The following is a 25,515-nucleotide window of genomic DNA, read 5'->3' on the forward strand; positions in this document are numbered from 1 at the left end:
CATGAAACTATTTGTGAAAAGATGTAATGTGATATTAACCTTCTAAATGGGAGTATGGGTTTTCATATAAAGTTAAGCATATCAATGGCCACGCCCACGTGAGCATAGACATGACTTCGGCGCCATGGAACTGCCCTTTTCTACTCCAAAGTATAAAACCACCAGTGACAAAATGTACATTTCATGCCAAAGAGACCCACGGTAAACCGGACATCATGAATGATTAAAAAGATAGAGAATGACGGGACAGAGTACCCACTTTGGAATGGCTACAATTCTATAGGCCATCGGAGACCATACAGCTGTAGTTTTGGCTACACAGCTGGAAATGGTTAAACTCTGAGACTATTGATCACTACAGAATAGGAGCAAATCTCAGACGTATAATTTCTAGTCTGCAGCTAGAAATTACCTAAGTCTAGAACGAGAATACCGACAACCGCCGAAGCATCTATCTATGAGAACATTTACGAATGGTACTCTGAATTATCCATTCTAACCAACTACAACCACGAAAGACATTGTGACTCTGGGAAAGTTAACCAGAGACTCTGATGAACTCTACACGATGGTCGAGTGGATTCCAGCAGAGAAGACAACAACGACATACGGGCGTAAATATATACATTGCACATGAACGGCCGCTCATTCGAGAATAATTGCAAAGGATTAGCATTTCAATGATTATAATTATCCACTGTGTGTAGTGGATCCATTCTGTCTTTCTGTCAACGATTGCTAGGTGTGGTGGTAGGAGTCAGGCGCAGAGAGCAGAGGTAAGGAAAAATGTGTTTATTCCTTAAATATGAAAAACGGTCGACGCCAACACAACCGGCGTGAATAGCGAAGTGCCCAAATACAACGGGTCCACAGTACCCATATAAAACAACACATACAGATCGCCAGCCCATCCAATATAGCACAAACCTGGGCGGGCTAAACAGGCTTAACTAACCATAAATCAAGAGACACAAATAAGGAACAGGTGCAAACAATAAGACATACCAAACGAAAAGGAAAAAGGGATCAGCGGCGGCTAGTAGGCCGGCGACGACGACCGCCGAGCGCCGCCCGAGCAGGCAGGGGAGCCACCTTCGGTGGGATTCGTGACACTTTCCTGCTCTTTCTCAGTCCCCACCCCTTTCCTTTGTCTACCAAGCCGTCATATCGGCTTAGCACACTAGGGACTTTTCTATCATTGCTAGTAACCAATATCTACTGTTTGTTTGCTATGTACTTCTGTGTGATTATTTAGTTAGTTAGTAAATAAATAATTAAGGCAATTTTTATATCGCTGATTCATGATTTTGGCTAGGGTTAATGCAAATATTCAAGGGTTTGCAACTTCCAGAAATGAGAACTAATGAGGCAATTAATAATTCATTAATAGAAGACAAATTGATCAGATATTAAAATATCTGATGAGATAAATTCGGAAAATTACAACTTTGTAATCTCAACATTTTCCGTGGTGCCCCGACTTCCTAGTTAATTAATGTTTACATGATTAGTTTAATCACATAATAATTAGACCTAGAGAACTGATTTCATATAAATAAGTCTTCACATTTAATGATAGTCCAGACACGACACACCTATTCTGTAAAATCACCCATATATAATAGGTCCCTCCTTGGCCTACTAGAACAACATGTCCTTGTAGCATTGGGAAACCTGCCAGTGAGTGTATATGTGATATAGTGATATAAATTACTATAATACCATGATACAGTGATATAAATGACTGAAAACACAAAAAGAAAGGTTTAAGAGCGCCGATTTATTATAGAAAAAAATTACATCAGCGTTTTATTTCATAAACTTTTTGGGAAAGGCTTTATTTCACATGGTGTTGCCAAAGCTGCAGCTGTTTGGCTATTACACACACACACACACACACACACACACACACACACACACACACACACACACACACACACACACACACACACACACACACACACACACACACACACACACACAGAACACCCCTTATCTAATATCTACAGTAGTATTTGATAGCCACCAGTGGCTATCACTACCGTAGACACAATCTAAACATCATGTCTGAAATGCCAGTTTAGTCGACTTCACACATGCTTTCACTGTCCTTCTCTGTCTGATTGTGCTTTGGTCAACAAGTTTTCAATTCACTTACGTATACATACAGATAGCTAAAAATAAAGATAACAAAAAATCAAGTATAAGCACAAAATATGCCAAAGGATATCACAAAACAGTAAACACAACAACACCATGTAATAAGACATGTTGATCATCTTGGCAGTGAAGGCATTGGGCTGGTTGATTTGGGTTACTAGATCCATCCACTACAGTAGAGCCAAAATTGACAATTCTCTTCAAAAACAGACCATCCAGCATAGCAATATATCTCTAATATTTTGTTGACAGTTTCTAGTACTGGTTGAATATTTGGACATTGTTAAGTGCAGGGAAGAGTATGGGAAGGAATGAGAGTGAGGAAAGGGAAGGGATAGAGGGGGGGTTACAAAAACACAGTAATTTAGGTAGTGAAATATATAAAAGGGGAAAGAGGAACAACACTAAAATGGGAAGTTTAGATAAATAAAAGTTGGGGCTTTGGTCTTGTTAGAACAGCTCAGAGAAACACATTTTTAGAAACAATTGTTTAAGGCTGGTTGGGAACGGCCTTAAAAAACTACTGTCAGCCCATGGGTACCTCTTACTACCCTGATCACTTTGGCACAAGCAAATGTGCTGAATATGCATATCAGAGCCATAGGAAGAGGGAAACATCATAGAAATAAATAGAACACTATGGGCCAGTTTCCAGGACACAGATAAAGCTAATGGTATTGGACTAAGAAGCACTTTTAATGGAGAATCTCCATTTAATTTTGTCCCTCTTTTTAAGATTTAGTCTTAGTAATTTTGACAAAAATATTACGTCTTAGTAAAAAAAATCATTTGAATAATGATTTAGTCTAGTTATTGTCAAAATGAAGAAAACAATGGGGCATTTTAGTCAATAGCAAAACGTCAGAGGCATGTTTGTTCTACATAGCATATTTCTATCTGAACATTCCAAAAAGTTGCATCCTGCTGAACACGCCCCAGTTTGAGGTAACATGACTGAACAAGGTGTAGTCTAAACAAATGGTTAACGGTCTGGTCCGCAAGTAGCCTACTTTTAGGAAGGCCCACAATATGCTTTATGAATATAAAATGCAGCCCGCCAATGCACAATAAAAAGAAACAACATAGAGCCGCGTCATATCTTTTGAACAGTAAGGGCTAGCATCAAGCATTTTCTCTGAGGAAAAGAGGGAGACGGCTACAGAACCTGCCTATGAAAGGCAGTGGGGAAGGTGGGAGGGTTGCGCGAGACTACAAATTAAAAACCAGCCTACTTTTCTCTACTCAAGGAAGAGAAGAACATAGCTAGACTGTAGTTTTACTATTAAACTCAATGCTGTTATTGTTTTACATTTTGTAAAGCAGCTTGTGTTTCTTAACCAGGCAAAGGGTAGCTGACTAGAAGGCTGGTGGTGACTGGTTAGCTACGGGAAATAAAGAAGAGTTGCCTGCGCAATGTGTATGAGACGGAGCTGGAGTGAAGCCTGTCCACACTCATTGCTTGCTCCCCCCCAGCTCACCAGCTGATGTAGGCTGTGTGTGCAGGGTGTGGTGCATCCTTCCCACTGCTGAAAATAACTGCATCTGTCCTGCTAATATTAATTGTGTTTATCACTGAAAAGTGCTAGATTCGTTCAAAAACTATTGTCCTGTCCACTAAAGACTCAGATTTTAATCACAGAGATAATGTTGTCGTGTCTCATTTTAGTCAACTGAAATGAAAAATCACTTTTGTTCAGTTCGTTTTTTCTGGTTTGTCAGTCTCGTCAATTGCCACTGAAAAATAGGTTTGACGAATATTAGGGGAAAACAAATGTCTAAACAAAATTTAAACTGTTTTCTGTCTAGATTGATGCTTAATCTGTGTCCGGGGAACGGGCCCTATATGGGGGAAATCTCTTTGGAGAAAATTGTGAGGGAAATGGTGAGGAGCATGTCATCAAGAGTCCACGGGAGCTGCTTTGTATCCTCTACAGCCCACCCTGCACCCACGCTCCCCCCACCCTCCTCAGTACAGTCCTGGGACATCAGATCAGGAGCACCTGCTGGTCCTAGAGCTGTTGTCAGTGGTCAGACCCCTTTGGCCTCCTCCAGTTGTTGTTGCAGGTGGAACATTTATTTTAGCAGAAACTGTCCCCTCCTTCCCTCCCCCATCCATCCATGATGTGGTACACAGAGAGAGAGCTCTCCCAGCACAGAAGGTTGTGAGACAGGCTTCAGGGTAACAAGGCAGAGTGAAGACGAATAACTAACCACAAGGAGTTTCTGGGTTAGGGAGCCATTGACTGCTTCTCTCTACACTTGCAGGAAATCAGGAGACTCTGGGATGGGCTCTAGAAAAGACACACGCATACAGTGAGCTCCAAAAGTATTGGGACAGTGACAAATGTTTTGTTCTTTTGGCTCTGTACTCCAGCACTTTAGATTTGAAATGATACATTGACTATGAGGTTAAAGTACAGACTGACAGCTTTAATTTGAGGGCATTTTCACCCATATCGGGTAAACCGTTTAGAAATTACAACACTTTTTGTACAGAGTCCCACCATTTTAAGGGACCAAAAGTATTGGGACAAATTGACTTGTGTAAGTAGTCAAACGTTTAGTTTTCCTAGCACGCAATGAATTCATCTATCTTGTGACTCTACACACTTGTTGGATGCATTTGGTGTTGTTTTGGTTGAGTTTCAGATTATTTTGTGCCCAATAGAAATGAATGGTAAATAATGTAGTGTCATTTTGGAGTCACTTTTATTGTAAATAAGAATATAATATTTCTAAACATGTCTACATTAATGTGGATTCTACCATGCTTACGTATAGTCCTGAATGAATGAATAATGATGAGTGAGTAAGTTACAGATGTACAAATATCATACCCCCAAGACATGCTAACCTCTCACCATTACAATAACATGGGCATTTTTGGGTGTAGTATGATACACTACATGACCAAAGGTATGTGGACACCTGCTTGTCGAACATCTAATTCCAAAATCATGGGCATTAATATGGAGTTTGGTCCCCCTTTGCTGCTATAAAAGCCTCCACTCTCGTGGGAAGGCTTTCCACTAGATGGTTGGAACATTGCTGCGGGGATTTGCTTCCATTCACCTACAAGAGCATTAGTGAGGTCGGCACTGATGTTAGGCGACTAGGCTTGGCTTGATGTGATCATTGCGTGCTAGAACTATGGCACCAAATACTAAACGTTTGACTACCGTAAATTCCGGACTATAAGCCGCAACTTTTTTCCCACGCTTTGAACTTTGCGGCTTAAACAATGACGCGGCTAATATATGGATTTTTCCCGCTTTCAAATTTGTGGGTCCTGACAGCGTGGAGCATTGTCAAAAAATCCACTCTCATCAACGGGTTTCGAAAGGATGGACTGCTGCGTGTTGAAGAGGGCTCAGCGGGGGATTTGCCTCCGGATGAAAGTGACAAGAGCGACAATGAAAATGATCCAATATCGGATGAAGCAATTCTGAGGCTATTCAACTCCGACACCGAAGGAGATGACTTCAGTGGTTTCAGTGCACCGGAGGAGGAAGATAGTGACCAATGACTTTCTTGGTAGGCTACTGTTTACTGCAAATGTTTTATTTTTTGTTACAAGCTGTGTTTCGTTAAAGCCTATTTATTTTTGTTACAAGCTGTGTTTCGTTAAAGCCTATTTATTTTTGTTACAAGCCGTGTTTTGTTAAAGCCTATTTATTTTTGTTACAGGCCGTGCTTCGTTAAAGCCTATTTATTTTTGTTACAATCCGTGTTTCGGTAAAGTTAATTTGTTTCAATGTACCGGTAGGCACCAGCGGCTTATAGACATGTGCGGCTTATTTATGTTCAAAATAATATATATTTTTAAATTCAGTGGGTGCGGCTTATATTCAGGTGCGCTTAATAGTCCGGAAATTACGGTACTTTAATATACAAAAGTGAATTTGTCCCAATACTTTTTGGTCCCCTAAAATGGGGGGACTATGTACAAAAAGTGCTGTAATTTCTAAACAGTTGTATGGATGAAAATATCCTCACATTAAAGCTGACAGTCTGCACTTTAACCTCAGTCATTGTATCATTTCAAATTCAAAGTGCTAGAGTACAGAGCCAAAACAACAAAGAAATGTGTCACTGTCCCAATACTTTTGGAGCTCACTGTACACACACACCAAGAGAGGGAAGTTAGTTACTGCATCAGATACTGTAAGTCGGTCTGTTGTAATATTGGTTTGCTTAGGGAACATTTGTAACTGATGAGGAAACAAAGTCTTTGTACATAAATGTTTCAATACTTTCTCAGTACTTTGCCAACACAGTCCCCCAAAATAGATAAAGAATACTGCACATTCTGTACAAGACACAAGCAATTCTACAGACAGTCTGCATTTCATAGAATAAGATGAATAAGATGTGTCAGTCAAAAGCAGAACCAGAAAGAGGTTCTAGACCAGTGTTGTGAAATACTGAAAAAGAAAGCGGATATTGATGCTAAAATTCCACTGAGTTGAAGGTCAGTGTGGGCTATTATTTTTAAGCAGAAAACATGAAGTGAGCCTGTGTGTGTGTGCGTTAGAGAATCAGCTGTGGATCAAGCCTTTATATCTAAGACAGGCTTAGTGGCCTAAGACAGGCCCTCTCTCCTCTCTCTGTTCCACCAAGACTTGGCTACCAGGAAACCTGGCAATCCACCTCGGAATGCCGTGAATGTCTGTACATGTTCCCCAGGAATAAAGATAAAAAAATATGTTGATCAAAGGAGCTCATGTTCTAGCCTATGAAGATGGAGAGTGGCTGTCTGAAATTGCACCCTATTTCCTATGTAGAAAGTATTTAGGGCTGTGCTACTGTGTGTATCTTTGGGGTAGGATAGGGCAGAGGGGTCAAATTATTGTCTGTCAGGTGTGAAAGTGAAGCTGATCTGAGTGATAAATGACAGTAGCAGACCTGGGTTCAAATACTATTAGAAGTAATTTCAAATACTTAAGCTGGGCATGATTGAACTTGCCTGGCTCAATTGAACCAGAAGAATAGTTGCAAAACTGTGAATGCTGTTCATCTGGGACTCCAAGTAGGCTATAGCAAACACTTAAAATATTTGAAAGATTTTGAATAGTATTTTAACCCAGGTCTGGACATTAAGAGGGTGAGAGGGGGAGGAGCCAGAGGAGGTAAGTGTTGTGGTGCAGCCCTGCTCTATTCAGTGGGGAGTGGGAATGGGGAGTGAAACTGGATCCGACTTTTGGTGCATACCAGTTTCCTTAGTCACGTCACACTAAAGCCAGCTGTGTGTGTGTTTTAGCCAAGACTGCCTTCATATGCTGGATGTTTCATGCTCTGTGCTGTGACAGGCGTGTAAAGCAATGGTAAGCTTATATTACGTCAGACTTTGGTTGCGTTTGTGTGGAAATTAAAATGACAGCAGTCAACTCTTGTGCAATATCAATATGTGGCTGTCTGCTTTTCTGTGGCAACATCTATGTGTATGTACTTGCATGCGTGTGGAAGGTGGCCATTTGTGCATTTACATTTTTTGGGGGCGCTTTTGGTGCAATTTTCACAAGTAGGTGGGTAAACTCTTGTTTCAAAACTCTAAGCACAACACACAAAATCATAGTCACTTTTTCACCAAAGTTAATAAGTGTTCCATCTAGAAATACATGTTTCATATTGCAATACATCTTCATCTAAAGTAAATGTTCACAAGGCAATGCTCACATTACTTTAGATATCATCCACAGGGATGCTGGTTGATGTTGACACCAATGCTTCACACAGTTGTGTCATGTTGGCTGGATGTCCTTTGGGTGGTGGACCATTGTTGATACACACAGGAAACTGTTGAGTGTGAAAAAACCAGCGGTGTTGCAGTTCTTGACACAAATCGGTGCACCTGGCACCTACTACCATATCCTGTTCAAAGGCACAAAAATCTTTTGTCTTACCAATTCACCCTCTGAATGGCACACATATACAATCGATGTCTCAATTTTCTCAAGGCTTAAAAATATTGACAAGATCAGAGATGTACTGTATATAAAAATCAAAGTGTATTGGTTGCGTACACAGATTAGCAGATGTTACAGCAGGTGCAGCAAAATGCTGCAATACAGTACTGTAATATGGTAATATATTTTCCATTTAAGTAGCAGACAATTTTATCCAAAGTGACAACAGTCCACACATTTTGGTGTGGGACCCCAGTGGGAATCAAACCCACAACTCTAGTGTTGCTAGTGACACGCTCTTGTGAACTGAGCCACGTACATGACCACTACAATACATAAGTACAATACACAATTACAATACAGGAAGAAAATGTATGATTGCCATCCACATGAGCGTACCACCCTCCTTCAGGCCATGGATAAAGCATGCAATGATTTCAATACAGACCTACAGTACCAGTCAAAAGTTTGGACACACCTATTCATTCCAGGGTTTTTCTATATTTTTACTGTTTTCTACATTGTTGTCACGTCCTGACCATAGAGAGCTCTTATTTTCTATGGTAGATTAGGTCAGGGCGTGACTGGGGGGGGTTTATTCTAGTTTTATTTTTCTATGTTGTTTGGTTCTAGTTTCTGTTTTTCTGTTTTTTTTGGGGATAATTCCCAATTAGAGGCAGCTGGTCATCGTTGTCTCTAATTGGGGATCATATTTAAGTAGTTGTTTTTCCCACCTTTGTTTGTGGGAGATTATTTTGAGTTAGTGCATGTTGCACCTCTGTCGTCACGGTTTTGAATAATAGTGAAGACATCAAAACTATGAAATAACACATATGGAATCATGTAGTAACCAACAAAGTGTTAAACAAATCAAAATATGTTATATTTGAGGTTCTTCAAAGTAGCCACCCTTTGCCTTGTTTGACAGCTTCGCACACTCTTGGCATTCTCTTAACCAGCTTCATGAGGTGTGTCCAAGCATTTGACTGGTACTGTATGTCATGCTTGGATTCGCCATGCCAAAAAGTTTTTCGCCAGGTGCATGAACAATGTGGATATTTACTGCGGTTTCGATGAGAACATATTACCAAATACTCAAGATGGGCTTGATGCAAACTAGTAGTGCCTGCTAAACATTGTTTCTTTCATTCTTTCATTTGAAAGATGTCTTAAATGATGACACATGGGACAGAAATTATGGAAATGATGTTCAGTCAAATTTATGGGTAATGCAAGTGTATTGCCTAATGTGAAAACAGTGTAAACATTGTAATTTACAGAACTGTAGCATACTACATTCAAACGTGTCTTAATTATTTTGTTATTGGATTAATTTATTGTTAAAATAACACAATTGAGAAGCTAACATTATGTTGTGTTTGTGATTAAACCAATTTACTCATTATGTTTCACAGCAATATTATATTTTGGATCAAAGGATGTGTTGAAAGAAGTCTACAAACAAAATTAATGTACTGTACAACAAAAGTTTTTGAACGCAAGACTGGCTACGTTACAGGTGTTACTTGTGAAAATAGTACCAAAGCGATAAAAAAATAAAGATTTTTGGCGTGTGTCTGCATGTGTGTGTGCATGAGCATTCATGCATTTGTGCGTGTATGTGTGTTATATCCTGTGTGTATGCGTCTTACCCTGTTCTGGGAAGAAAACGACTCCGTGTGCGGGAGGAGATAGGGGGGTGACAGGGTCGGACAGAAGCAGGTGTCGGCCTGTCTCTGAGGACTGCCTGGTCATGATTTGAGACACAGTCCTGGTCTTAGCCTGGCTCGGAGGTGAGCCCCCCAGAAACACTGGATTCTCATGGCCCGCAGCCTCACTGAGGAGAGACACACACAGGGGAGAGGAAAGAAACTACCAGATAGATGTATACAGAAAACATATACAGTATTGTATAGTACACAACTGCTATCCGATACAGATAACTTCTTATACATATTGGATTAAGTGTAAACTCCCTCTGTGCAGTACACTTCATCAGTCCCAACTCAAGTACATTATTTTTACATTCCTCCAGTTTTATGAGTCGGTGAGTGCACATTTACAAGTTCTCAAGACATTGCATACTTATATCAAGAGTTGACTGTATATGAATACATACATACTGTACATAACAGTGTGATTAACACTTTTGTATCTGTGTTATCAACAGGGTTATGGAAGTGTGTATGTGGTTAGTGTTAGCCTAATTTCAGAGGGAAGCCATAGCTGGCGTCTGGGCTGTGTGAAACTCAACTCACCTGTCCATTCTCACCAGCTCGTGTGCACCTGAGAGGGGGGAAAGGGAAATGGCCCATTATCAGACAACAAAGCAGCGTGCTAAATCTATGCATGTTTATTCCCTAACGTCATACTTGCAAGTGTAGAGGAAATGAGTTTAAGACAAAGTGTAGAGCTGAAACTGTGTGTGTGTGTGTGTGTCTGTTGCACACGTGCATGTATGTCTTTGTTACTCACGTCGGCTGGACTGGGCAGATTGCCGTTGCTTGTACACTAACACCAGGATGAGGGGCAAAGAGAGAATAGCCATGATGCATGCAGCTGTGGCCAGGCCTGCAGTCACTGACCCTGAGGATACCGTAAAGAGACCAGGGGAAAAATTAACCTCAAAGAGCATTTTACTTAGCCTGATGGAACCAGCCTGATCGCTGTGTCCACCATTCTATTTCCTTTCTATATCAGTCTAAACTTCCTCCTCATTGAAACAGTTTGAGCCTGTAATGAGGGGCATTATTTAAAACTAACTGGTCTGTGGTTGGATCTCTTTCAACCAACCAGAGGACAGCCTAATTCAACACACATGTCTGATTTTGTCCTAAACCCACCCATTGTTTCTGAGAGGATGCTGATTGGTCCCTTTATACCTACTCGTCCATCTTTAGTCAGCAAAAATACTACAGTGAAAACTATAGTATTTATACCAACTCATTGGCCTTGTGGTTAGTGTCTGCGCTGAGATTGGAAGGTTGTGAGTCCAATCCCTGGCCGAGTCATACCAAATACTATAAAAATGGGACTTGATCTTGGCACTCAGCGTTAAGGAGATGGATTGGGGGCAAGGCCATGCAATAGACTAGCGTCCTGTCCATAGGGTGTACTTGTCCATCAAGCTGCCTCGCGCAACTGAAACAGGAGATGGGCTCCTGCCCTTTGAGCCATTCCTTCCAGCACAAGTTACTTAATTACTTATATATACACACTATATAGTCTTTTTTCGTATGGGCAGGTGACTCCAATAATCAACTAATCATGACCTTCAGTTTAGAATGCAATTAGTTTAATCAGCTGTGTTTGCTAGGGATGGGGAAAAAGTGTGACACCACTCCGGCGCCCAAGAAAATGTGTGACACCACTCCGGCGCCCACTCCTGTGCCCATCCCTGTGCTAGAGGCAGGTACAATTGTCCATGTGAATAAAGTATACCTTCTGGTGGCTTGATGTCCAATAGAATGCATTTCGCATCGTCTCTTTTCCCTACAGAGAGATGAGGCGACATACAAGACAGTTTAGCATTTTAAATGTCATGATAAGAATGGAAATTGACTCATAGTTGCACCGTGGACACACACAAATATTAAACAATTGACGGACATGTGAATTCAAACACACACAAAAACTCAAAACACACATTTTCTCACTCTCACGCTCTCTCACACACATACACACACGCACACAAGTATGGCCTTACAAGGTGTGATAGTGAGAAAGACGTGGCTATGCGTCCTCTGCACCACCTTGCCATTGTTTATATCCAGGGAGAGGCAGCAGTAACGCCCTTGGTCAGATTTGTTGACAAGCTGCAGTTGCACCCAGAAAGACTCTTCGCTTGCCCCGTACTGTACCCCCCAAGGAAGCGCCGCACGGGAATGGTTGCCCTGGTGATTGTGGTCACGGGGGTGCACCTTGTCATGGCAATGCTCAGCTGAGTGGGGGGTGAAGAGCCAGCTTTGATGCAGGTGGTCCAAGGGGTGCAGTTTGGCACCTCTCTGGGCACAGAGCAGGGTGACGTTGGCACCCTCCTCGCACATGTAGGAAAGGTGGGGGGCGGTGACAGTCAGGCGGGTGTGAGGATGGGCCACGTCTCCATTGGCTGCAGAGGAGACAGAGTGGACACTTATTGGTGGGAGCACTTGTCAACTGACAAATTAGGCACTAGTTGGCTAAGCAAAGAACTGGAGTGTATTCATTAGTGAAAAATGTTTTTTTTTGCAACTAAATGTTTTTCATTGGACTATATCAGGTACGTCCCTCCCTGTTTCGTCCCATTTGGTAAGGGTAGTCACATCATCATAGAAGTTGTTTCAGGAAGAAACAGTGTCTTCAGAAAGTATCCTTGACTTTTTCCACATTTTGTTACATTACAGCTTTATTTCCTCAGCAATTTACACGCAATACCCCATAATGACAAAGCTAAAACAGATTTTTGCAACAACAAAAAATTATCATTCAAACTGAAATACCTTATTTACATAAGTATTCAGACCCTTTGCTGTGAGACTCAAAATTGAGCTCAGGTGCATCCTGTTTCCATTGGTCATCCTTAAGATGTTTCTACAACTTGATTGGAGTCTACCTGTGGTAAATTCAATTGATTGGATATGGTTTGGAAAGGCACAGACCTGTCTATATAAGGTCTCACAGTTGACAGTGCATGTCAGAGCAAAAACCAAGCCATGAGATCCAAGGAATTGTCCGTAGAGCTCCGAGACAGGATTGTTTCGAGGCACAGATCTGGGGAAGGGTACCCAAACATTTCTGCAGCATTGAATGTCCCCAAGAACACAGTGGCCTCCTTCATTAAAAGGAAGAAGTTTGGAACCACCAAGATTCTTCCTAAAGCTGGCTGCCTGGCCAAACTTAGCAATCGGGGAAGAAGGGCCTTGGTCAGGGAGGTGACTAAAAACCTGATGGTCACTCTGACAGAGCTCTAGAGTTCCTCTGTGAAGATGGGAGAACCTTCCAGAAGGACAACCATCTCTGCAGCTCTCCATCAATCAGGCCTTTATGGTAGTGGCCAGACAGAAGCAACTCCTCAGTAAAAGGCACATGACAGCCTGCTTGGAGTTTGCCAAAAGGCGCCTAAAGATTATCAGACCATGAGGAACAAGATTCTCTGGTCTAATGAAACCAATATTGAGCTCTTTGGCCTGAATGCCAAGTGTCACGCCTGCAGGAAACCTGGTACCATCCCTATGGTGAAGCATGGTGGTGGCAGCTGTGGGGATGTGGGGATCTTTTGCAGTGGCAGGGACTGGGAGACTAGTCAGGATTGAGGCAAAGATGAACGGAGCAAAGTACAGAGAGATCCTTGATGAAAACCTGCTCCAGAGCACTAAGGACCTCAGACTGGGGCAAAGGTTCACCTTCAAACAGGACAACGACCCTAAGCACATAACCGTGGGAGTAGGAGTAGTGCAGCATAGGAGTAGTGCAGGACAAGTCTCTGAATGTCCTTGAGTGGCCCAGCCAGAGCCCGGACTTGAACCTGATCGAACATTGCTGGAAAGACCTGAAAATAGCTTTGCAGCAACACTCCCCATCCAACTTGACAGAGCTTGAGATGATCTGCAGTGAAGAATCAGAGAAACTCCCCAAATACAGGTGTGCCAAGCTTGTAGTGTCATACCCAAGAAAACTCTAGGCTATAATCGCTGCCAAAGGTCCTTCAACAAAGTACTGAGTAAAGAATCTGAATACTTATGTAAATGTGATATTTCAGTAGTTTTTTTTAATACATTTTTGCTTTGTCATTATGGGTATTGTGTTTAGATTTATGAGGGGAAAAAAACAATTTAGTCAATTTTAGAATAAGGCTGTAACCTAACAAAATGTGGAAAAAGTCAAGGGATCTGAATACTTTCCGAATGCACTGTACAAAGTACTATAGTTACAAGTACAAAAACAACCCTTTAAACTGCACACTGAGGCTTGTTATGATACATTCTGCTTTTGCATATTATAGGTCAGCTTGTTTCATTTCCTGTATTCTGGGTATTCGTTTGCTGGTTAAAAAGTACAGACAGAGATTGTTCTAGTCTGCTGTCTATACAAATTTTCTCCAGATAGTTAATAGTTGTTAGATGAGAGAGACAGACAGATGGACAGACAGAGAGAGTCGCAAACACATGCGCGTGTGGGAGGGACGACATCTTGTAGAGTCCATGCCCCGACGAATTGAGGCTGTTCTGTGGATAAAAGGGGTGCAACTCAGTATTTGGAATTTGTTCCTAATGCTTTGTATACTCATTAGATTTCCGCACTGAGTTTGAATTATGAGAATTCCCATTTAGTGTAAGAGCTGTTTGAAAAGGCTTTATGAAATTTCAGCCTGTTTTGGTGGGAGGGAGTTTTGGCCTTCCATGGTGACATCACCATGCAGTAAATGAGTTAATAGACCAATAAGTATAAGATTATCATATTTTTCATGTGAGTAGTGATTCATTTATGTCTGTCCCTCATTTTAAGGTCAACCATGTTATGTGAACTGAACTATGGGGAAAGTATTCCTTTAAAAAATATATACATACAAAAATTCAAGAGAAACACTGAACATGTAATATTCAAATCATAGTGTAAAAGCAGCTGATCTGGATCTACTCTTTCTGGCCATTTCTGGTGTTTTGTGTGAGAGGATCTAGCATAAAACATCAATCCTGTTTTAACAATTAAAACAAATTTGTGAAGCTTGCATTCAATTGCCACTTCCTGTTGGACACAACAAGCTTCCATTCCCCATGTTACAAGGGGATTTAGGGCTGATTTAACATGAATTCGTTAACCCTGTTATTTTATTTGGCACTTAATATAGTCATTTTTTTATTCAACCTCTTGATAAGGTAAAATGTTTTGTTAACAGAATGTTAAAATTAGGTGAAATCAAATGTTTTTTGGGGGACTAAGTTACACTTCTCAAAAAAGCACCAAATTGGTTAAACGACCCGCCTGTCAATGATTTTAGAAGGAGGCATAATGATGATTTAAATGATTTCACTTTCCATATCTGTCTAGACTTGTAAGATATCCAGACACAACGTGTACCTGACTACCTCCAGAGGTGTTCAGGAAGATCTGATCACAATCAGATCACAATGCATCTTTTAATCGTCTACACCATGGTTCCCAAACTCGGTCCTGGGTCCCCTCCCGGGTAAACGTTTTGATTCAAATAACCAACTCATCATCAAACTTTGATTATTTGAATCAGCTGTGTAGTGCTAGGGCAAAAAAACAAAATGTGCACCCAGGGGGCCCCAGGACCGAGTTTGAGAAACCTTGGTCTACACCTGTCTGTGGGCACAATCAGAATGTGGACAAGGCATGTTAGAACCAGGTATAAAACGGGGCTATAGTCACAGCTAGTCAGTGTTGTGTCCTTGGGCCTGTTAAGGAAGTGACTGAGTAGGAGTGGCGGTCCCAAGGTCTAGGTGGTGGCAGGCTGAAGGACACTGTGGCTCTGCTCTGACTCAATATTGTTGGAGGGTTTAAACACTATTTTATGCTTGGATGTTTGTTTTAGCCTGCCTGGAGTGTCAGGTGGGCAAGGTTTGCACTATCTGGACTTTTCTATTGGTTCCATTGCAACAGGCAGGCTCAATCAAGAAAAGCTAGTATTTGGAACCCAAGTCTGGTCTTGTCTGTCCCAGACAGTGGGTCCAAGCTACAGGTCAGAAGTGTAGGCTACTAGGCCCGTTAAACCATCCTCAAGTAGATTTCCAAAGCTGGAGTCCATCGAAGAACAGGAAGTGACCAAACCACAGAAGATGAAAATGTGGTTTTGTGTAATGGCTATATGGGATAGCTAGCAACATGTAAACAATTACCCATTCCAATAAGTACTATTTTAATAGTAATGTTAAATAATACACATTGGCTGCTAAGCCAATTATATTATGACTGTGGCCTCCCATTTAAGTTTATTGTAAAGACATTTGTTTTTGATGAGAATGATTAGATGAAGGTTGCTAGCTACAGTGGTATCAACAACCTGGCCTAGCTTCTAGCTAGCTGCTCTGCGAGTTAGCTTGTTTTGCTATAAAGTAACTAAACAAACATGTTTTATTATCACCTAAAACAATCTAGTTCTCCTGTCTTGAATGAAAAGGTCATAATTTGAAATCTCCCATCCATACTGTATTACAAACACTACACTTGTCCGTTCATTAGCGGGGCAATGCCGCGTTCAAAACAACTGGGAACTCTGAAATATCTGACTTCAGTGACTTCAAAACAACTGGTAACTCTGAATAAAAAGGGGCTCAGACTGGGAAAAATCTTTTGAATGGTCATCCAACACGGAATTCCTAGTCGAGAACTGGGGACTCTTTCTAGAGCTCCAACTGTCCGACCTGAAGATCACTGACGCCATAATTTGACTTCGTAGTGATGATCCATGGCGCGGAGCCTGAGACGGCCTATGGTCCGGAACCTACTGAGACGGCCTGCAGCCCGGAACCTACTGAGACGGCCTGCAGCCCGGAGTCTTCAGCAACGGCCTGCAGCCCGGAGTCTCCAGCAATGATCTGCAGTCCGGTTCATTCGACGACGATCCACGGTCAGGTGGTAATAAAGCAGAAGGATCAGCGGGTGGAGCGGAGATTACGCCCCAAACCGGAGCCGCCTCCTCTGCTGGATGTTAAGGTTATGTGGACTGCATTTGAGCCGCCATAGATAGGAGTTACCCACCCAACCCTCCCTTTTGTTTTTGTTTATGTTTTCTTTGGTAGCATTTGGAGTCTGCACCTTTGGGGGGGGGGGGGTACTGTCACGTCCTGACCATAGTAAGATGTTATTTTCTATGGTAGAGTAGGTCAGGGCGTGACAGGGGGTGTTTTGTGTTTTTCTATGTTTTGTATTTCTATGTTTAAGTTCTAGTTTTTCTATTTCTATTTTGTTGTTTTTTGGGTTGATCTCCAATTGGAGGCAGCTGGTCCTCGTTGTCTCTAATTGGAGATCATATTTAAGTAGGGGTTTTTCTTCCTGGGTTTTGTGGGTGATTGTTTGTGAGTAGTGTTTGTTCTCCTCTGCATCACGTTTTTTTTGTCTATTCAGTTATTTTTATGTATTGCATGAGCTTCACAGAGTAAATAAAATGTGGAACTATCAAAACGCTGCGCTTTGGTCCGATCCTTTCGACAGCCGTGAAAGGCAGTGAGGCAGGCTGTTGCTGAGTGAGTTGTGTGGAGAGCCTGAGGTGTGTGCAGTGATGCCAACTTAGCAGTTTTGTTGCTAGATTTAGCAACTTTTCAGACTACCCTGGCAATTTTTTTTCAAACAGCACCTAGCAACAAATTTAGCTACTTTAAAACATTTATTTTGAACTTTTAGCAACTTTTGAAAAGTGACTCAAATGCTAAAATGCACGTATTTTCCCTCTAAATGACACAAAAACTATTTTCTCTGTCACAACACACGTGCCTGGCTGCAAAAGTGCATTGTGAGTGACGTCAGCAGCAGGCCAGCAGCAATTTCAGTACATTGCAAATCATTGTTGGCTGACTGCAGCAGCAGTAGTACGGGTTCGACGAGTTAGCCACGAATGTTTGATCTTGAACAGAACTTACAACATCAATCAACATGTCTCAATCAAAATTGTACAACCAGAAGTACAGAAAAGAGTGGGAGTCTGTACCTGAACAAATGTCAAAACATATTTTTTGCCGAGATGGCCAGTCAATTTGAGTAATGTTATTGTGTATTCTACGTAATGACGCAGTTTTACGTTAACACGCAATGACATCACAACGTCATTTAGCAACTTTTAGCAACAAATCAACCTGCCTCAAGCAACTTACCCTGAAAATGAGTTGGCAACACTGGGTGTGTGTTGATAGAGCAGTACAGCTATTGGCTGAGTCATGTGAGCGAGAGGCGAGAGCAGCACGCAAGCACTGATAACTTTTTACCAGTTGTAGTCATTTTGGAGACACCTATTTCCAACCAATTTTACATAAAACATATTAATACGCTAGAACTGATGCACATCAATAAATAATGGAGACAATGTACTAGAGGTGGTATAATGTTGACTGCTTAAGATTACGGTATTAAGCGAAGTGCTTTATGCATGCTCAGTTCTTGAGTCTGGGGGCTGCCCGAGTGGAAAATTGAAATGGATGTTATGGAACTCCCTCGCCCGGTTCTTTTTATGGGGTTAAAGTCCTCAATGAAACTGACATTAGGCTAAATGTGAAGAATAATACATTTGCCTTTGTTGGCTATCAAGTAGCCTATAATGTATATGCCATTGTAGGTTACCATTTGATACAATAAATATGTTGAAATCACTGGAGTCATTGCAAATCAATTTGTGCCACTTGTGTAGCCTACCTGGAGCTGGCAAACCAATTTAATAAATAGCCTATAACTTCAGTTTATTGTTGTTGTAGCCTTGTGTTATTACGCAATTATTAATGGACATGTTTAGTTAATCCAATTGGAAATTATCTAAGCTCTATTGCAATTGGCATTCAGTTGTTAGAACGCATAAGATTGACCCAACAGTAGTCAGATTAGGCTGCAGGTAAAACAAATTTAAAAAAAATAAACACTGGCTGTTGACAAAACATATTCAGGTCATATACATATTATTAATATTTAATTCAGTGATTGAAATTATGACCCCATCCTCAGTAACATATTCCAGCAGGTTTTTGGGAAGCACAAGCAGTTCTTACCTCTTAATTGCCTCACTATTCATGTTGAATTAATTTGTCTGATATCATAAGGTGAATGCACCAATTTGTAAGTCGCTAGTCTGCTAAATTACGTACATGTAAATGTAAATGTTTGTACTAAGCAAGCTGCTAAATCTACTACCTCATTCCCATATTGTTATTTATTTTTTGCTCCTTTGCACCCCAGTATCTCTACTTGCACATTCATCTTTTGCACATCTATCACTCCAGTGTTTAATTGCTAAACTGTAATTTCTTCGCCACTATGGCCTATTCATTACATTACCTCCCTAATCTTACTACATGTGCACACAATGTATATAGACTTTTCTATTGTGTTATTGACTGTACGTTTGTTTATCCCGTGTGTAACTCTGTGTTGTTTGTGTCACACTGCTTTGCTTCATCTTGGCCAGGTCGCAGTTGTAAATGAGAACTTGTTCTCAACTGGTCTACCTGGTTAAATAAAGGTGAAATAAAATAAAAATATATAAAAAAATCGTTCAATTTACATCTTGCCTACATCTTGTCTAGGCTACTGCAGACTATTTAACATGAGATGTAGGCCTATCAGGGGCTATAGGCTACCTGCCTTTATCTAAGCAAACCATGGCAAAATTGAATTACAATCATAATCCCAGATTTTAGTCTGTAGCCTATGCCTATTGAAATGTGTCAATCTTGCAAATGGGCCATTTGTGGTCTGAACATTTGGCACATAATAACAGCACAATTGCCAGAAATAAAGCCTAACATTAGTTTTTTATGTTCATCCAAGTTTTTCTTGTTCAGAGATTTCAAGATCCTGTCCAACTTTCAGCACTCAAACTCTCCTTTCGGATTTATCTATAGTTATGAACATGCACAACGGGGATTTATTAACAATTATAAACCTGGTTCGAGCCCTGAATGCTGATATTGGCCATATACCATACCCCCTTGTACAAATAATCTGGCAAATTTAATAAAGGTGAATCATCTTTTCTCTTGCCACATATTCAAATTCCTTTATTTGGTCATTTCATAGCTTGCAATCATTTTTTAATTGTTAGATACTACAGCACTGTTGGAACTGGGAACTAAAGGATTTCACTACACCCCCAATAACGTGCTAAAAATGCGTATGTGACAACTAACATTTAATATGATTCATTATTTTTAGGAAACCTGAATTTTGCTTCTAATATCTTTGCAAGTTACTATGATATTCCTTCTTAATTGGCTCAATAACTTGGAAAAACATTGTATTGTATAAATATGGCAACTCCTCTCTTGCTGTGAAAAAAATGACTTTTGGGCGGTGTTTCACTGATCATTGGGTTAGAAATTTTAGCTTGACCTGGCAACCCTGTCGGTTTTGCCTGAAAGCATTTAATATTTACAAAATCTTGTAAAAGTTCAAGGAAGAGAATAGGCTATTTAGTTTCAACGACACAGAGTAGCAACAGGAGAGATTGGATTGCTTTGCTTACCTCCAACCACGGTTGCCAGGTGAAAATAGAGCAGAAACCTCAGCAGCAAATGGATCCGTAAAGTTTCCGTGCTGTATAATTCCCACGTCATTATTGTCTTCTGTCGTCTATGTAGCCTACTTTTTAATATTGTTCTTCTTTCAAACGTATTTTTTTTGCCCTGCTGATATGTTAATTATTTTAACTGGAATTGGAATAACAATCTTTGACATGTGACACTATGCTACAATGTCACTAGTAAAAGTAAGTTACAAGTAGTCCTACTTTTTTGACTTGATGTCTTGCAGGAGGATATACTGTTGGCAAAATAATGCACTCCAACAAAAACCGCCCATGCGCGCTCGCTCCTCCCCCTACCTTCTCTCTCTGTCTCGCTCCTCCCCCTAACCACACTCTTTTAGCTATTGAATGTTCCTCCATTCCAAAAACAGTGTATTTTGACACCTAATTGTACTTACAGTAGATGGTTTGACTGATTTATTATATATATATATATATATTATTTAATCCAAAGTATAATTTCACTATTTGACCTTGGCTTCTGTTCTTTGTTACTTCATTTCCTGTGTGTGTGAAGTGTATGCATGTGTCTGTATCTGTGCCTGCAGTCCTGTGCACGCCCACAGCCCCACACACATAGGCCTACAGTTTGTGCACAACAAAACTGAAACATCTAACCAAGGTACAGGGGAGGTCAGCGGGTCCCCAGGGGAGGTCAGCGGGTCTATCACATGTGATAGAAAAAGGTGTAGAATTGCAGTAAATTAGCTTTAAAACTGCAACATTTTCTCTCAACCTCATGGAAAAATGTGTAGAATAGCAGGAAATGTAGTGTTTGAAGTCTCCATTTTTGTTTTTTGGATAGATAGAGAGGAGAGAGTTGCTAAAATAGCAGTAGGCTAGAAGGAGAGGAGACATGTTCAAAAAATATTTTAAATTCTCGAGACAATTGAGACAGTACCAAGAAAAGTATGAAAATGTAGGCATTCACTACTGTAAGTCACTCTGTATAAGAGTGTCCGCTAAATGACAAAAACAAATGTAAATGTAAATTGTGTATGTGTGCCATTCAGAAGGTGAATGGGCAAGACAAACTACTGGTCCAACACCCAAAGGATATTGAGCCAACTTGACACAACCGTGGTAAGCATTGGAGTCAACATGGGCCAGCATCCCTGTGGAATGCTTTCAACACCTTGTACAGTCCATTCCCCGACGAATTGAGGCTGTTCTGAGGGCTAAAGGGGGTGCGACGCAATATTAGGAAGATGTTCCTAATGTTTAGTAAACTCAGTGTATGTAGGCCCTACATTCAATAGAAAAATATATAACTCGCACCTATCGTATTATCAGGTGCATATTACTCAAGGCCATCAGACTGTTAAATAACCATCACTAGGCGGCTTCCACCCAGTTACGTAACCCTGCACCTTAATTCCATTCTTTTACTTTTAGGTTGTGTGTATTGTGTGTATTGATGTGAATTGTTAGATATTACTGCACTGTTGGAGCTAGAAACACAAGCATTTTTCTACACCCGCAATAACATCTGCTAACATGTGTATGTGACAAATAACATTTCATTTGATGGAGAAAAACAGTATACCATTTTTTTTAAAGCCCTCGATGAAGAGCTACCCAGACCAAAACATTGTTATACAGTATATGTTATGGTAAATGTGTAAAAGGGAAATCTATATATTTCCCGTGACCATATAGATCTATCAAGCATGTAGAGTGTCAAGATCACTAGTGTGCTGGAGTTTATTTTTCACTCAGTAATGTATGTGCCCTCAACATGCTTTTTCTACATCCATTTTTGTTTCCTCACCAGTCATCGACCACCATCTACGTACGTATAGTGGATGAAAACGACAACACGCCAGAGTTTCCGGAGGAGGAGTATGTGACAGTGCTGAGCGAGGGCCCCGACACCTTGGGGGCCACCATTGCCACAGTAACCGCCATCGACCCAGATGAGGGCCTCAACGGCACCCTCCGATACACCATCGACCACGGCAACCTGGCCATCACCTTCTGCATCAATCAAACTACCGTAAGAATATGGACAGATATTTTACACTATGGGTGCGCAACTTTCACATGTACACCCCACATTCTGAAATTGCATTTTTGTCCACCCCAGTTTGATCATTGGAATGTGATACAAAGCTAGGCAACGGTGTGCTTTAGGACCATGCAGATGCCTCCGAGCGGTCAGTTAGGCTGTTTGAAGTGTTTATCCGACTGGATTTAGGACCACCCGGACACCATAGGACGGGCTGACAGGCTGTGTGAAGGCGAAGCTTCTGGAAGGCTGCTGGACCAGCACGGGAGAGTTGATCATGGTTCAGTGTACACGTTACACTCTTTCACAGAGTTGTAAAAGGAACAGAAACTGGCTACTCGTTAGTTGACTAATGTAGATGGCAAAGAAGAAAAAAAATGAGTGTTTATTCGCAGTGCTGAGCTAGTATTGTAACTGACATGTAAAGTTAGCTAATGTTTCATCCCCTCAACTGAGGTGAATGAATAAGCTATGCTAGTGAGTAGCTACCACAGCCAGGTCAGCTCTAGCCTCTAGTTATATGTTAGATAGTAATAATAGCCACCTCATATCGCTATCTAAAGCAGTTGTTTGTTTGGACATGTTTTGTAGCCTTTGTTTTGTCACTTTTCAGAAGTAAATTAACTTGGCAGGCTTTCACCAGTTGATGTGCCATTAGAAAGAGAGCTAGCAAAAAGCTGGCTTACATTAGCTGTTATTTTCACCTCAATCAAACTAGACCTGAGTCAAACAATGAAATCATTGGCAAAATGATTGAAGAGTGATATTCTGATGTTTCTTCAGTGCCATGTGAGTTGTATTAGTCAGTATGTCAATGTAACGTTATTGATCTGTCAGTTCCCTGATCTAATTCCCTGCTTTTCACACTGACACAGTAATAAACAGCTAACGTTACATGCTTCACTGTCATGGTGCACAGTAGAGGTCTGTACAGGACAGATTTCTTCATCCCACACTCGCTCCCACCCACTACCGCAAGAACTGGTCCCAAACTCAACTGCAGTCCCACAATGTTATTTTAGGCGTATGTGATGTAGCTCACTTGCCAGCAATTTTGCACCCTTTAGGCAATATCAAACGCGCAAAAATAACTTAAGAAATAGGTTAAATTACCAGAGAATTTCACATGGCCCTTATATTTTATTAATGGGCTATATCTGCCAATATGCTAGATGTAGTTTGAAGAGAGCAGAGTAGGATTGACTTGCACTTTCTCTTGAGCTATTTTTATAGACTACCTTTTAGGAGTGGGAAGATTTTCAGATGGAGAAATATGGGTGATCAATATTTAGGCCTATTTATAGGCAATGTAGTAAACTATAGCCTAATCACAGGCCTATTTAGGAAGTATATTTCCTTGGAAAGATAACTGTCCCGTGCTTCTCCACCCATGTATACATATGCTATAGCCTACTTCATTTATTTGAGACCACATGCGCAACTGATCTCGCAAGTATGGCTACTGAACTGGAGGCAGAAAGAATGATGACAGCGACACTTGCTACATTTTGCATAGTCCAATAGGATATAGCCTACCTTTTAGGATGACGATTTGCAGGCAGAGACAAATAAATGGGTAATCCATACTTATTGAAAATGCAAAGCTGCAACGCTCGCTCACCATAGTAGACTAACATGCTGACCAGACAGCCTGTGCGCGTGCGCCCCCCACACCAGACGCGATCAGGACACGCAGGTTGAAATATCAAACGAACTCTGAACCAACTACAGTAATTTGGGGACAGGTCGATAAGGAAACATGTATGGCAATTTAACTAGCTAGCATGCTGTTGCTAGCTAATTTAAAATAACAACATTGGGTTCTTATTTTACCTGAAATGCAAAAGGTCCTCTACTCTGACAATTAATCTACAGATAAAAGGGTAAACCGAGTTTGTTTTAGGTAATCTCTCCTCCTTCAGGCTTCTTCTTCTTCTTTGGACTTTATATGGCGGTTGGCAACCAACTTTAAGGTGTATTACCACCACCAACTAGACTGGAGTGTGGACCTCAGTTCATCTTTCAATCACCCACGTGGGTATATGGTCCTAAAAAGCAATGAGATGGCACGTGGGTGAATGCTCCTAGTGTCAGGGCTGTCGTGAGAGAGAGTAGACCAAGGTGCAGCGGAGTTAGTGTTCATCATAGAATATTTAATCACAGAAAGAACACTACACAAACAAAATAAGAAAACTGACAGCCAAACAGTCCTGTCAGGTGCAAACACTAACAGAAACAATTACCCACAAAACCCAAAGGAAACACATGCTCCTTATGTGTGACTCCCAATCAGCAACAACGAGCTTCAGCTGTGCCTGATTGGGAGCCACACACGGCCCAAAACAAAGAAATACAAAAACATAGAGAAAGGAACATAGAAAGCCCACCCAATGTAACACCCTGGCCTAACCAAAATAAAGAACAAAAAACCCCTCTCTATGGCCAGGGCGTTACACCTAGAGCGTAACAGACTAAGATACAGTAGAATAGTATAGAATACAGTATATACATATGAGATGAGTAATGCAAGATATGTAAACATTATTAAGTGACTAAGATACCGTAGCATGGTATAGAAAACAGTATATTCATATGAGATGAATAATGCCAGATATGTAAACATCATTAAAGTGACTAGTGTTCCATTCCTTAAAGTGGCCAGTGATTTCTAGTCTATGACTATAGGCAGCAGCCTCTAATGTGCTAGTGATGGCTGTTTAACAGTCTGATGGTTTTGAAATAGAAGCTGTTTTTCTGTCTCTTGGTCCAAGCTTTGATGTACCTGTACTGACCTCGCCTTATGGATGATAGCGGGGTCAACAGGCAGTGGCTCGGGTGGTTGATGTCCTTGATGATATTTTAGGCCTTCCTGTGACACCGGGTGCTGCAGGTGTCCTGGAGGGCGGGTAGTTTGCCCCTGTTAATGTGTTGGGCAGATTTCACCACCCTCATGCCTTTCGGTTGTGGGCGGTGCAGTTGCCGTACCAGGCGGTGATACAGCCCGACAGGATGCTTTCAATTGTGCATCTGTAAAAGTTTGTGAGGGTTTTCGGTGACAAACTATATTTCTTTAGCCTCCTGAGGTTGAAGAGGCTCTTTTGCGCCATCTTCACCACACTGTCTGTGTGGGTGGTCCATTTCAGTTTGTCAGTGATATTTACGCCAAGGAACTTGAAGCTTTCCACCTTCTCTACTGCGGTCCCGTCGATGTACATAGG

General features: G+C 41.1%; 2 protein-coding genes across 3 annotated transcripts in view; one reads left to right on the plus strand and one right to left on the minus strand.

The window, feature by feature from the left end:
- Positions 1-25,515, plus strand: part of LOC115194080 (cadherin-23-like) — a 752,381-nt gene that overhangs the window by 589,849 nt on the left and 137,017 nt on the right. Inside the window, exon 38 of the mRNA XM_029753428.1 lies at positions 22,064-22,285. Within this exon, the coding sequence (XP_029609288.1) occupies positions 22,064-22,285 (222 nt within the window). The remainder of the gene's footprint in view (positions 1-22,063; positions 22,286-25,515) is intronic.
- On the minus strand, positions 1,762-23,916 carry vsir (V-set immunoregulatory receptor). 2 transcript variants are annotated; one of them, XM_029753427.1, is made up of 7 exons: positions 23,834-23,916; positions 11,773-12,174; positions 11,508-11,558; positions 10,542-10,652; positions 10,325-10,352; positions 9,719-9,903; positions 1,762-4,451 (listed from the first exon to the last, which is right to left on the minus strand). In XM_029753427.1, the coding sequence occupies exons 1-7, from the start codon at positions 23,880-23,882 to the stop codon at positions 4,414-4,416; spliced, it is 864 nt and encodes a 287-aa protein (XP_029609287.1). In that variant the 5' UTR covers positions 23,883-23,916; the 3' UTR covers positions 1,762-4,413. The 2 variants fall into 2 exon arrangements, with proteins under 2 accessions (XP_029609287.1, XP_029609286.1); XM_029753426.1 differs by lacking the exon at positions 23,834-23,916 and adding an exon at positions 20,230-20,582.

The sequence above is a fragment of the Salmo trutta genome, chromosome 5 (assembly GCF_901001165.1).
Source record: "Salmo trutta chromosome 5, fSalTru1.1, whole genome shotgun sequence".
Taxonomy (NCBI): Eukaryota; Metazoa; Chordata; class Actinopteri; order Salmoniformes; family Salmonidae; genus Salmo; species Salmo trutta.

Bases quoted from the DNA above. Each gene is read 5' to 3' on its own strand.
- vsir (XM_029753426.1), bottom strand. From the start codon at position 20,320: ATGACGTGGGAATTATACAGCACGGAAACTTTACGGATCCATTTGCTG. The intron at 10,353-10,541 runs GTGAGTAACAAA...CCCCCCTCTCAG, and splicing joins ATCTGCCCAGTCCAGCCGAC to GTGCACACGAGCTGGTGAGA. The intron at 9,904-10,324 runs GTGAGTTGAGTT...GTCTCTCCTCAG, and splicing joins GAGCTGGTGAGAATGGACAG to TGAGGCTGCGGGCCATGAGA.